Genomic DNA, 14416 nt, shown 5'->3' with positions numbered 1-14416 from the left:
TAATGAACAACAATATAAAAAGAAAATACCCCCCCTACCCCCCCCGGATCTTTATGTTGTAGATGCCACGGACTTCCAACTTCCGTGTTTCACACATCAGCGGCTTTTCCGGCCACTGCTGGCCGCGTTCCAACACTCGCACCCCTACCCCAACCATGCCCATCGGCGGGAGCACGCAGGGTGTCTCAGCTCTCTGAAATGCTTCGGAAACTGAAACAGACACACTACATACTCACACCCGTCGATGGCAACGAGCAACGAAGGGGCACAAAGGCACAAGCGCAAGCATTGGGACGCGGCCCACACGTCGCAAACAGGAACCGGAAACAAAGCTCGCCTCCTCCTCTGTGGCATTTACCCCATTGTCATTGCACATGCACAAGAGTATAGAGCAACGAAATTGGCATAAAGTTGCCCAATGCAAAAAATTTAATTTCAAATCACTACTGTCACCTGTGGCAGAAAAATGAAACTGTACACTTCCTTCTCACGTATACAATGCGCACATGACGTCACAACTGCAGACCGAGGCCATGAAATTCAAACCTGAATCCGGTCTGAAAACTATTGGCCAGAGGCTAGCAGGAGTATCAATTGTGAACAGCTAATCTGCTAATTAGAAGATGTTCGAGTTATAAATTGTCAAATAAAAAGGCTATTATAAAGATATTTTGGGGCAAATTATAGGACGGCTTTAAGCACAACCTGTCCCCCAAAAAATGTTTCTCTGCCTACTCATGCACGTAAATTGGTTATTCAGAATCTTTTCAAAACAGGAATTTGCGACCTAACCAAAACATTGACGGCATGTAAACGTAGTTAATAACCAACAGAGGGAGACAACGGAAAAGCCTGTCGATTCGCTACCACAGTGCCCCGAGTAGGTGTGAAAAGGAAGGAGAGGGAAAAACAACAAGGTCCTGACTTCTAGGTATGCTCAAGGTGGGTTCGGGGAGGGGGGCATAGTAAAAACCTGGAAAAAACTAACATACTTACAGGGGGAGGTTGTTGGTGTTGGGTGGGCGTGACAAGCCCAGTCAAGAACCACGGGTGTCCCGGGACGGGGTGGAGTGGGTATGTAGGGAGGCCAACGGGTTTGTGTGCAATATAACATGTAATGTATTCATATTGAGAAAAGTACAAAACTCTTTACACAGGTGTAATAGGTGCCATTTTATTAGGTGTTCAAGCAAGCAAATATTTTTTCCCAGCATAAAATGTAAAAAGACTACGAATTGCATCAGCAGTGTTACGATGTGAGTTGTAAGATGGCGTACAAAGAGAGACGATTGGCCGAGAGAATCCTCACTAAGCACGTTATTGGTAAGTAAGGAAAGGCTGAACTGTCAACTGATCTTAAAAAATAAAAATAGTCAGGATGAAAACCAATAAAGTAGATGAAACAACACATTTAAAAGGTACAGATCTGGTATAACCTATCAATATATACATATATGTTTCTACATTCCAGTAAAGTGTTTATAGTCTAATATATGACCATACACTGTTTTATCAATGCATGTTCTACCACAGATCCAATATTTTTTTTATTTGACTAAATCTTACAAAAACAACAATAAATATGTTTAAACTTAAAAATGTCATTGCAGGCGTGTCCCTGCCATATGAACCAACTTAATGTGTACTGCAAGGAAAACACATCAAAAAACAGGAAAAGCTCTACTGAATGTACATCATGATACAATGATGTCTGGTGGACTTTCAACTCTTTGCTTCAAAATCTTTGCTTAGCTAATCAGCTTTCTCACTGCAAGTCAGTCCCCACCAAATTTCTACACCTTTATAGTTTACAGTACAATCAATACTGAATTAGAAAAATACAGGTATAAAATTATTACATTCGAAAAAGACAGTACTAGCACAAAAGGGTAATCTAGTAATTCATGTAATTAATATAGGAATTCCGACTTAATAGAAGTACTTCAGGTCAGTTTATGGCTATTTTCTGGAAGTCAACTTATTTTCTCAATAAGTAGGTAAATGCATAATTCTACAGGGTAGGGAAAAGTGGTTTCTTCAATCGACAATTATGAATTTTGGTTTGAGTCATTATGTGCAAATATTACATTAGAAGAAGCATTCAGTGGTGTTAAAAAAAAATCCCATTCGAATCTGACAGCTGTGCTTAGTTAAGTGATCATCTAGAAAGGAAAAAAACTGCAACTGCATGTTTTAAAAAATCAACTGTAATATTCTCTTCCCTTTTCTTTGGCAATTTATCAATAATTGCACATGCTAAATGTAAATGTCTATTTTTGCAGAAGACTTTCTCTATGCAAATAACTTCACTAATGCATTACAAATGTAACTTCCATATTTGCAAAAATACAGCTCAAAATCGAATGGCTTTATTTGTTAAAATATCTCAAACAAACAAATTATGATTAACCCATTCACCCATGGGGAACCTTGTTGTTAGAATGTGAGATGTCATGGCCTGCAGGCACGGCACTTGCTTATTACAGTCTAGGTGACATGAATACATTTTGAAGTTGTAAGAATACCTGATTTAGGAGAAAATTCCCATGAATAATGATTTCTCCATGACCTTTTCTGTTCAAACATCCAAAAGCACTTTTGTAAAAAGAGTTGAAATACTCAGGAGTCAAAAACATCAGGAAGGAAAAAGACAAGCTTATTTTCTCCAAGTGTGGCATTTTCTGTGCCTGACTGCTAAGCAAGGAAGTATAAATATTTTCATCATTACTGAATTTGACCTTTTTTGTCTTAAGTATATTTGACCTTGGGAAAAAGTAATCAAGTTCCTAACAAATAACTATATCATATTAGTTGGTAGTTATAAATACAGAGTAAAAATAAGTGTTAAACGTATGCATGTATGGAGGACCAAAACTGCCAAAATAAAAGACAAATAAATGACTAAATTAATAAAAGTGAAAATAAAATAATATAATTCAAACATTAAATAAAAAAAAATACATATATTAATGGAAATTAAAAACTATATATATATATAAAATAAATAAAATTTTCAAAAAATCAAAATCAAAATAAATATATAAATAGAATTAAATATCAATCAATCAATAAAAACGCTCTGCTCTCACATTTATTTCATGCTGCAGATGCTCTGTCAGGTCGAAATGTAATTCAAATGAGGGGGCGGTCCTAAGCTCCTGCAGCATAAAATAATTTATTGATTAATATTTAATTATATTTATATATTTTTTTGTATTTATTTTTACAATTATGTTTTTTTTTTAATCTTGTTTTTTTATTTGTACTTTAATTATTTATTTATGGATATATATTTGTATTTCCATTTATATAAATGTTTTAATAATTTTTTTATTATATTTTTACATCAGTTTTTATTTATTTATATATTTATTTAGTCATGTATTAACTTTTTTAATTATTCATAATTTTGGCAGTTTTGGTCTTGGATATGCATGTGCCTAAATAAAAAACGGTGATCAATTAAATATAGTCCTAAACATAGGTAAGGAAATCCATAAACTCGTGAAATCTCTGCGATTGTAACAACTATTGGAAAGACAACAATTCTGAGTTGCATTACTTGATTTGTCTCGTTTACAGTTAATATCATGTGTATATATGCCCAAAATGTCAGGGCAGAATGTAATGGGGGGAATCAGGGAAGGCACAGAAAACAAGACAAGAGTAACAAAGAAAATTAAATATAAATCCTGTACAATTATTGTCTACATACTTTGCAGACATTAATTACAACTATAGACAGACAGGAATAAATATGAACATCATATTAACTCATTCACTCCCAGCCATTTTCACTAAAACAATCCCCTACTGGATTTTGACAGATTTTGCAAGGCTTACAGAATATTGTGTTCTATTGCTATAAAAACATGAAACCTACCAAAATAAAGATTAAAGTCTCTTCTTTCATCAGAAAAAAAGTATATTTCTATCCCTTTCTATTTAGAATTCTGAGTAATTGAGGTTTTTTTCAACATGGCCCTGGTTCATTTCCTATGCTCTGCTGCCACCAACTGGCCGTTTGTGTAATAACTACCATTTCTTCAACCATTCTTTGCAGTTGAGAGGCTGCTTCAAAGTCTTCTGTATGCTCTAGCGTAAAAAAACATAAAAAAACGTATACATACATCTTTGGGGCACTTGATTTAAAAAAAAAAAAATAATAGAACATATTTATACATTTTTGGGAGCAAATGAGTTTTTGATCCATTAGATTTGATGTTTGAGTACAATAGTGTGCCCTATCTTATTTGATGCAGCTGGTCTATGCATTTTCCTGATAACATGAAACAAGAATCGACTTCAGGTTAAACACATTACTGGTCTATTCTGTTAGTGTTTGGCTGCAGGCAGCAATTGAAGACACTGATGATACGAGACAGCAACATGAGGACAATGTCTGACTGGGATTCTATCACCCTTTCAAGATTAGTGAAAGCAAAATGGGGATTTATTTGATAAACAGGCCAACAATGTTTATTCTAACTTACACACAAATGCCTAACCAAGTGCTATACAAACTGTAATATTGAGTATTGATGAAATCTGCATTTCACCATTCAAACATTCTAAGACCAAATGAAAGACTGCAATGGACTGAGCAAGCAACTGGTGAATGACAAAGCGGGTGTGAACAGAAGGATTAAGGCTATATTACCACTTTCACAAAATGTTCATTTTGCTGGCCTGCTGTCTTCAATGACAGGAACAATGAGCCATGGATAAGAGAGGGGAACACATTCAACTATCATTAACTATAGTTCAAATACAAGGGTTTGTGCAGGTTTGCTCTTTAAAACATTCAGTCTTTTTTCTAGCAACATAGCATCTTAGTGTGTATAGTATAGTAGGTAAACATACTATAAGACATATCTACAATGCAACATTTCAAATACTCAAGCATGGTTTCTTCATATTAAACGTACATGTACATTTATTATAGAACAAAACTAAGGAACAAATATCCTTTGTGACCATTTACCCTGGTTAACAGGATTTGAGGTTAAAGCTACTAGAAGTGAACGTGATGGCTGCACCCACTTTATTTTCTTATGGGTGTGGTGATGAGTTGAAAAAGGTGACACCTATTGACCTTTCGCAAAAGCCCCGCCTCCCTAAGTTGAGCTTCCTGGTCTGACATCCTTCTGTGCACTTACAATGTAAATGAACATACAAGGCAGAGCATGTCAGTGAGTGTTTTTGGAGCAATACAAGCCGATCATCCCGATCGAGGCAAAAGGGTCTACAGTATGCAGTGGAAGGATACATTCACAATATTAAAATATGCAGAAAAGCAGACTTCACAATTATCGAGGCTAAAGCATACAGGTCTCAAGATAAGTCCGAGGTAAACCATGACGTCTCTCTCTCAGCGTGGATATTTTAACCCCGCAAAACAATTAACATTTTTTAATAAATGTACGTGTAAACTGATTGTGTTTTATTTTCTCTGTAACAGAACAGTTGTTTACTCTGAGGGGAAACAAAATTACAAAATAGGATTAGGGCCAGTAAAGACAAAAAAAAAGGTTGGCAAGATTCTGACATTATTCTTATAATTCTGGCTTTTAAGTCAGAATTCTGAGAATAAAGTCACTGACTATCAGAAAGTCGGAATTATCACTTTAAAGTCAGAATTCTGAAATTAAAATAAAGTTAGAAAGTTAGAATTCTGAGATTAAAGTCAGAATAGAATAAAGTGAGAATTGTGAGAATAAAGTCAGAATACTGCCAAACTTTTTCTTCTTCTTCTCTTTACTGGCCCTAATCCTCTTGCAAACTGAAACAGTGGCTGAAGTCGGGCCAAAACTGCTCTCATTGAATGAGGTAGATTACTTAGTACTATTAAATGTACAGGAGATGCACTCGTGTACATTCCAAATCACCCAAAATTGGTTTTAATGACTCTCATTTTAGGCTGTTTTTTAAAATTAGCGTGACTTAGCTAACTTGGGCACATTTACATTGTATAATGTTGTTTAATGTGCAATGTCGCTTTCAAATTAATACATTCAAATTCAAATTTATGCTAAAAATGCTACGTGAAAGATGAAAACAAAATAAGTTCTAAGTGCTTGTTACGATGCTACGTTCACTTCGTGTAAATCGAAAAAAAAATCACAGAGCTCTTAGTATGAGACCCAGCGTTAACTACCAACGAGGACGTCAAGTTACCCTGCTACCATTAATAAAAATGATCAAGATAAACTTAGTGAGTTACTACATATGGCACAAAGATTCATAAAAATACACAGACCGAGCACAGACGGAAGCAGGTTTATGTCAATCGATCCGTCCAAGTCAAAGTAATCTGTGTATTTTTACGAGGCGTCGCGTCATAAAGAACTCGCCGAAAATGGGGAAGCCATCGCCGATTTTGGCGATGAATGGCTGATGATAATGATATCCTGATAATATACAATATTAAATCATCGGATCCTAAGTATAACTTCGCTGTCCAGTTTTGTGCATAATCTTTCATCTACAGCTAAAATGAATTTGATAACAGAGCTAAAACCTGACTTTTAGCTCGTTCGGTTGCTAGTTTAATGATATGGCTTTAGCTTAGCCCATTATAACTACCTTACAGACTTTTACTTTAGAGCAAACGTAGGAATGCTTGTTTATCTTGGAGACATTTTGTTGGGGGTGAAGCCATCCACTTTGTGTAATCCACTGAAGACATTAGTCCACTTCGTGGATTCCTCATGTTTGATTTACACAATCTATAGGCACATCACTTCATTATTTTGCTTGTTGGTCCAAAGCTTGTTGGAACTTTGTCTGGTACGGTTTTATTGAAGCAGAAAAAAAATTTGTGGATTGATTTTACAATGTATTTCAATGGAGCGGATACAAGCTTGACAGACCTTGGTCGTTTGGGGGCGTGGTTTACGAAAGGTCAATTTTATGGTTATAATTATTTTTGTTTGATTTTTCCCCCATTGTGTTTGGTTTTAAATTGCAATTTATGACCCTGACAAAGACCACTGTAAAATAAAACCCTGACAACCTCTAAATGTTAGCAACACACTGAACGACAGCGTATCTAAAGGGTTAAGAGAAGTTCAGAAAAGGCATTTTACGTATCTCCAAAGGAAGGCTTTCAGGGCCGAAGAAAATTTGTGGAGAGCAGGATAAGGATAAAGAAGGCAAGGGCAGGGTTTTCTTTCATCGAGGGCTTGCCATAAAAAAATAAAAATAAATATCAGCAGACTTTCACTGATCAGCACAAGAGATGAGGACAGGAGTCTGGACGAATTCTCTCTTCAGACTCTCAGCCAAGCCTTTCTGGCCTCTGAAATGAGACAAATTTAAATGAAAGCAGATCATTTCAAACGGCATTTACGGTAAATGCCGCATCAGGGGCGTAACAGAGTCGTGATAGGGCTGCTCGATTATGAAAAAAATAATAATCGTGATTATTTTGTTAATAATTGAAATCACAATTATTCAAAACGATTTTTAGGGCTGCAGCTATTGAATATTTTGGTATTCGTATATCCTACAGAAAATCCTAGCGAATAATCGGGTATTTGGATAGAAATAAAAAATATACCGGTTATAGTTGCGCAGACGAACGATTAGATGAACGAATCTTTTGAACGGTTCTTTTTAATGAACTGATTCTAAAGATTCAGTTCACTTAAAAGAACTCTCATGCCCATCACTATCACAAACTCTGAATAGACGAGCACGTCGTCAGCCGCGAGGACACGCTTTCGGAAACAACTTCAAAATAAAAGCGCTACAATGCATTGATCTACATATACTATGTGGTAAAGTAAGGTTTATTTTGAAATTGGGTCCCTCTTAGGCCCGTGTACTGTCATGCATACTGCCGTTAGCTTGACTACGGCAATCTCAGCGGGTATCCGAGGCAAAAATAAGGACCCGTTGCAGCCGTAGTATTAATAATCGTCTTTGTATGATTATGCCCATTTTGTAATCGTATCGAAATCGCAATTACATTTTGATTAATTGCACAGCCCTAAGTCGCGATTTATTTATATGTCTGACAGAACTTGCTCAAATGGGCCATGCTGCGTCTGAAGTGCTTAGTCACACAGCCACTGCCCCATTAAGATGATTAGACTTGTTGCTACGCTGGCGCGACTATTGCTTTCACCACAAAAGTGCATGGGTAGTAATTCTCTGCTATACATCACACTCTGATACTGCTAAATAAATAAATAAAATATTATTTATTTTGGCATATTTGGTGTGTATATAATCACATAACACCCTGTCATAAAAATAATGTTTTTTTGAATTTTTTTAACTCTCTTGCAAAATGGGGTTGGCTGCTCTGAAACATCTGGCAGTGTATGAGTTAAGGTTATGGTTACTTATATTACTAATTTTTACAAAATGTAAGCCATTACTTATTTTTCAAACTGCACTAGCTGACAACCCCCCAAAAATGCTAGTAAACACATTTAAATTTTTTGTTTTGAATGAAATTGCACAAATTCTCCCTACCTGTGAATGTTTTCCATGGCTGCAACTTCAGCAAGAGCAGCTAAACTGAAGAAAGCAGGTAGCTCCTGTGTTCCAGTGCTCCCCTCCACTGGTCTGAAATCACTGTAGCACCCTTTTTCATTGCATAAAGTGAGTTGGGGTAATGGCATATTCTCCTGCACCGTGTTCAGATCACTAATTTTGTCCTCTGAAAGACAAGACAAAAACAAAATAATCTTAAAAAACTCTGACCTCCTTAATTCATTGCAATGCTAATATCAGCTGTGACAGTAAAGTTTCCACATGAAAAACACTTGAAATAGTAAGGAAAAAAAGTGAAATATCCTCAGATCGGGACCTTGCCTCTTCAAAGCGTGGATAGAAACCCAATGGAATTTTGAGATTTGCCGATGCAACTGCAGCGTAAATTGAAAGGTTGGCTCGACCATCCACAGGCAGTTTTACAGGGTGGAAAGGAGTGGCGGCTGCCAACTTTATCAAATGCCTTGCTACCCCATTTGCCACCCTTAATGCTGGCAATGAATCTATCAATACTAAATTCCAAACTTTACTATAAATGTTCCTTTCAGTGTGCCCATAGTGTGTATAAAAATGGTGTTTAGAATTCACTCCCACCCCGACCCAAAAATGGTTGGATCCCACTGCGTCCGTGGCACCACCAATTAAGGAAAAAAAAAAGTCAAGTGCATTTACCTGACTATCTCGGGTTGACCACAGACGGGTAAGCGATAATGTATTTGTGGTTAGCAGTATTTTTAGATACACTATTTGGTGTTTAATGGGGAGCCGCAACAACTTTCTAGCTAACACTGAGGCTTGTTGTCTCGCCATACTAAACAATATTATGAAAACAAAACATAGTACGTCTTCAAAAGATTACAGAGACGTTAGTAAGCTCATTGGCAGAGAGGTCATTGTTTATCCTACCTTCCACAGTCATGGTTTCATGAAACACAAATGCACATTTCATTTCGCATATATGCCAAACTTGCCCAACACATTCGTAATACAAGAAGGAACAAACCTATGAAAAAAACGTTAAACATTCAGAATTGTGAAGAATTAAGAGACTTTGTGGCATTGTACCTTTAATATGTGATTTGAATAAATAAGCCATTGATCACAGTGTGCAAAACGGTTTTGACTGTTGGTAATAATTTTCTATTAACTAATGAATAATATAAGTGCATTAGATAGAAAGTTGTCATAGCAGAGGAGGTAGCAATGAGGACAATAATCCCATTGTCTACAAAATGCCGCTCATGGCACATCTCTAACAGCCACTGACAACTAAGTTCAGTTCCTAGCCTGCTCATGCAGCTTAGATACAAGCCCGGGGGAACTGCTAATACCGATAAGGGGCGAAGATGAGTTACCTGGTGCCTGAAAACCAGTGTGCTGGGTAGATGAGGCTCAGTCTGAGAGGACAGCTCATTAAGAGAAGGAAAACTCTGACTTGCGGACACACCCATCCATGGGAATGGCTTCAGGAGTCAATCCTGAGAAAAAATCCAGTCAGAGCCCCTAAGGCAGTCCAAGGCTGTATGTAGCAACATTCTTCTCATGTGTATCGGGGCTTGAGTTTCCAATGGACCACTCCAGCGATGTGAAGAGGTGGTGTGCTGCATGGGTTACAAGCTCACCCTCCATATTTACTTACCCAGACTTTGTCATCCGGAGAAGTTACTCCAGCGTTGCTTCACAGTGTTGAAACAACATGGGTAGCAGCAGTCTACAGGTAACAAGTTTGCATACTCAATTGGAGTATAGTTGGATGCCAGAGGCTGCTTTTGGCAGTGGGAGAGGTCATTGCATTTCACTGGGCAGCTACAAGCTGCCTTAAACTGGGAAGCTCCTAGCCAGTAAGGTGCTGCCCTGCCACGGTCTATAAGCCTCACTGGGTGCGTGGGGTTTAGTGTGTAAACCAACAAGTGGATTGGCAACCATGCACCAGGCAAAACAATACAAAAACAAAACTCCCACACTGAAATTGGTCAATGACGGTCACAAGACAGCCGTTCTCAACAGAGATCTGAGCAGACTGCAGATGGATATTGTCACCCTTCAAGAAACCAGGCTCTATGAGGGAGAAATAGCTCATCCTGTTCTGATGGTGCAATACCATCAGAACACGGCGTGGGATTTGCAGTTAACAGCTGATTGAGGTCCATAACCTCACCAGTAGATGGAACAGAGCAAATCTTGTGTCTTAGACTCCAAACATCCTCAGAACCAGTCAGTCTAGTAAGTGCCAATGCGCCAACTTTGGCATCCACAGCAGAAGCAAAACACGTTCTTTGATAACCTCAATGGGTCAGTTAGGCACTGGGAAAAGAATGGCCAGTGCCTGCTAGCGCTCTGCTGTCATCATGGGTTGTGTGTCAGTAACAACTACAACACTCGGCATAGAGTTTCCTGGACACACACTGGCATCAACTTGATTGGGTCCTCACCATACATGTAAACCTTTCCAGCATCAAGATCACTCGCAGCTACAAGAGCAATGACTGTGACACTGATGAGTCTTTATTGTGCAGCAATGTGAAGCTGCGTGCAAAGAGACTGCACCATACGAGAAAGGAGGATAGGCTTCGAATGGACACCAGCAAAACAGGTGATCAAAGAAAAGTGGATGAGTTTGGGCTTGTCTTGGAGGATTCTCTCCCTGACTCTCCCACTGCAAATGCAAGAACAATGGGTACACAAGAGATGCTGTCTATAATGCTGCTATGTCCATCTTTGGCAAAAAGACCAGCAAGTCAGCCGACTTGATTCAAAACAGAGAACAACAGATGGAACGCTGGGTAGACCTTTCACTGAGCTATTTGCAAGGGAAAATGTAGTCACAGAAGACGCCGAGTGTCAGAATATCAACCCTGGACTCTCTGGCCTCCATTGAAATACCAAAGTGCTGCAAAGTGACACTTATCACCGAGATGCATGAAACGCTCTGCTGGAGTGAATGTGAAGTACCACAAGACATGAGGGATGCTAATATTGTTACACTATACAAAAACAAATGTGACACAAGCAATTGCAATAAATGCTGCGGCATATCGCTCCTCAGCATCGTTGGGAAAGCCTTTGCAAGAGTAGTACTAATAAGGCTCCAAATACTTGCGGGGCAAGTTTACCATGAATCGCAGTGTGGTTTCTGTGTTAACAGATCCACTACAGACATGATCTTCTCCCTCAGACAACTTCAGGAGAAATGTTAGGAGCAAAGGCAGCCCCTCTTTGTACGATATCCACCCTAACTTCTCAGCATCATCAGATCTTTCCACGAAGACATGAATGGCATCATCGTCTTCTACAGTTCGACGTCAGCTGCCTTTGTGGAGTGAAACAGGGTTGTCCTGCCTCCCAACCTGCTTGGAATCTTATTTGCTTGTGATGCAGAAACATGCTTTTGATTCTGCATCTGAATGTATCTATGTCTGAACCAGATCAGATGAAAAGCTATACACCCTCTCCAGATTAAGAGCTAAGACTAAAGTCTATCTAAGGAGCCTAGTTGACTCTTTGCTGATGTTGCAGTAACCGTCAACTCAGCTGAAGACCTACAACAGCTCATGACTCACTTAAGCGAGGTCTGCCAAGATAAAAGGGTTACCATTAGCTTGAAGAAAACAAGTCAGGGGAAAGGATTTCAGCTCTCCCCCAGTCATCAGCATCAATGATCATGCACTGGATGTTGTCTATGAATTTGCATACCTGGGCTCACTATCTCGGACACCCTGCCACTTAGCAGAGCTTAACAAGCAAATTGGCAAGGGGGCAACATGCATAACCAGATTGACAAAGAGAGCATAGGACAACAGCAAGCTGACTGATCCAGATCCACAGACCGTGTGTCGTGAGCACCCTCCCATATGGCAGAGAGTCCTAGACTCAACAAGAGCAAAAGCTCAATTCTTTTAACATGCGTTGCCAATGAAACCTCCTGAACATCAACTGGCAGGACAAGGCCTCAAACAACACTGTCTTGAAAAGAGCAGAATGCACCAGCTTGTATATGCTGCTGAAACAAAGGCATGTGCTGGCTCGGCCATGTCGTGTGCATGGACAACGGAGGAATCCCCAAAGAGTCAAGACCTACTTTACGAAGATCTTGTGCAGGGAAAACATACAATAGGCAGGCCACAAATTCAATTCAAAGACATGTGCAAGAGGGACATGACATTGACCAGAACAACTGGGAAGGAACAACCCCTAACGGTCATCCTGGAGACAGACTGTGCAGAAAGGCCTCTCTAAGTTTTAAGAGACAATTGCTCAGCAGTAAGAGGCAAGAACGAAAAGGGCTGCAGACAAACCGGTGTCAGACTACATCTTTGTCCTCTGCAACAGGGACAGTCATTCCTGCATCAAACTGGCCAGATACACCCGACGCTGTACAAGAATAAACACCTAGAACGCAACCCAATAGTCTTCCGAGACTAAAGGATGCCTATATAGAAGTACAGTATGACTGCTGACAAAAGCAAAGCAATAGCAAAGAAAATGGCATTATCCAGGAGATTAAGATCAGCAAAATGTTGCTTTTTACTTAAACCTTTTCCTGCTTGTATCATGAGTGTGTTGGGCAAGGTTCTAGATATGTGTATATTTTATTTTATGAAACCCTGACTGTGGATGGTATGATATACAATGACTTCTCAGTTACAGAGGGGGGTTAACATAGCATGCGAATGAGTGTGCATGTACATGTGTGTGCTCTTATGGACAATCCGTAGTGAGATGTTGTGTCACCCTGGCCACCCCACTGAAAAATGCATTACCAGTTAATGCACACATCATCACTGTTAAAACTGTGCTAGCTTCAATGAAGCTGCATTCTGTATGTTACATTACACAGTTAATACAGTACAGTACATCGATGTGCGTTATGGCTAAGCGGACTGACCATAATACTTACCCTCAAGCAGAGATGCACTGCCAGCTATGCGTACCAAGTGTGTGATCTTAGTCTTCCTAGCCTTCCTCTTCTGGCTACCAACTAGTATGTCCACACTAGTGGTGCCTTGCACATCTGGGCAAATAATGGCATTGGTGACACATGATTTGGCTTTTGAAACAGAAAACACGGTGGAATCCCTCTGTCCCACTGCTGTTGAAAAAAAGTCTCATTAAAACATTACACAATTTTACCTTTACACAAACAAAGTAATCAGAAGTATTTTGTTTTAACTAAGGATTAATTAGTTAATTATGATAAGGAGATTATATAGGTTATATCTAAGAGTGCACAAAACCCGTGCGCAGGTGCGCATGCGTACTATCAATAGTTATGCTTGCGCCAGATTCAATTGTCTCAGTCCACTTAGCGTTCCAAGAATACCGCAGCTATAAATGACTGTTATTGCAGCTCAGCTCAATGACGGTGTGCAAGGCAGTTCATAGTTAAAAAATCGAAGTCAAGCTAACCACCACAAGGATTGCTTCATTGGGTTATCTTCAGAATAAAAGACTACTACGGAATTAATGTCTACGTACGCTATTACTTAAAAGGCTTTTATTTTGAAGTTGGCATCCCAGCGCGTTGTATAATATGAACAACCGTTATGGTGGCCGGCTTGATTTTGTCGTCTCTCATGCTAGTGAGACTTGAGCAGTAAAGGCTGTGGAAGAGCAGTAGAATGCGGGGACGACACCGAAGGGGCGATCGTCTCCATCTCGTTTACCTGCAGCGTAGACAGTCTTTCAAAATACGTCATCACAGGAAGGTGCGTAACTGGACCGCTGTCTACTATAGTAAATCAACTTTAATGATCTCTACATATTAAAATAAAGTTACTATTCAATCAACATTTACACAAAACATGTCCACAGTGTCTATATTTCTTAAATATATTCTTTAAGTGATCTGATATTCTCCCAGATTATGACATATCATTAGGGCAAATTCCTCTTTTCCTTCCACTATACAGGA

The 14416-nt window shown here is 39.0% G+C and overlaps 1 protein-coding gene across 7 annotated transcripts in view; it reads right to left on the bottom strand.

Moving 5' to 3' along the window:
- Positions 1-4435: 4435 nt before the first annotated feature.
- Positions 4436-14416, bottom strand: part of bbx (BBX high mobility group box domain containing) — a 35487-nt gene continuing 25506 nt past the window's right edge. For 4 of the 7 annotated variants that reach the window (XM_086098315.1, XM_086098319.1, XM_086098318.1 and 1 more), the window contains 3 exons: positions 13403-13594; positions 8485-8671; positions 4436-7300 (listed from right to left, as the gene is read on the bottom strand). In XM_086098315.1, the coding sequence (XP_085954441.1) occupies positions 7222-7300; positions 8485-8671; positions 13403-13594 (458 nt within the window). In that variant the 3' untranslated portion in view covers positions 4436-7221. The remainder of the gene's footprint in view (positions 7301-8484; positions 8672-13402; positions 13595-14416) is intronic. The other 3 variants (XM_086098320.1, XM_086098322.1, XM_086098317.1) reach the window with 2 other exon arrangements.

This window comes from Leptonotus elevatus, chromosome 16 (genome assembly GCF_054856555.1).
Source record: "Leptonotus elevatus isolate MCC_2025b chromosome 16, RoL_Lele_1.0, whole genome shotgun sequence".
Taxonomy (NCBI): domain Eukaryota; kingdom Metazoa; phylum Chordata; class Actinopteri; order Syngnathiformes; family Syngnathidae; genus Leptonotus; species Leptonotus elevatus.
The sequence above is the reverse complement of the archived record's forward strand: the minus strand, read 5'-3'. Positions and strand labels throughout refer to the sequence as shown.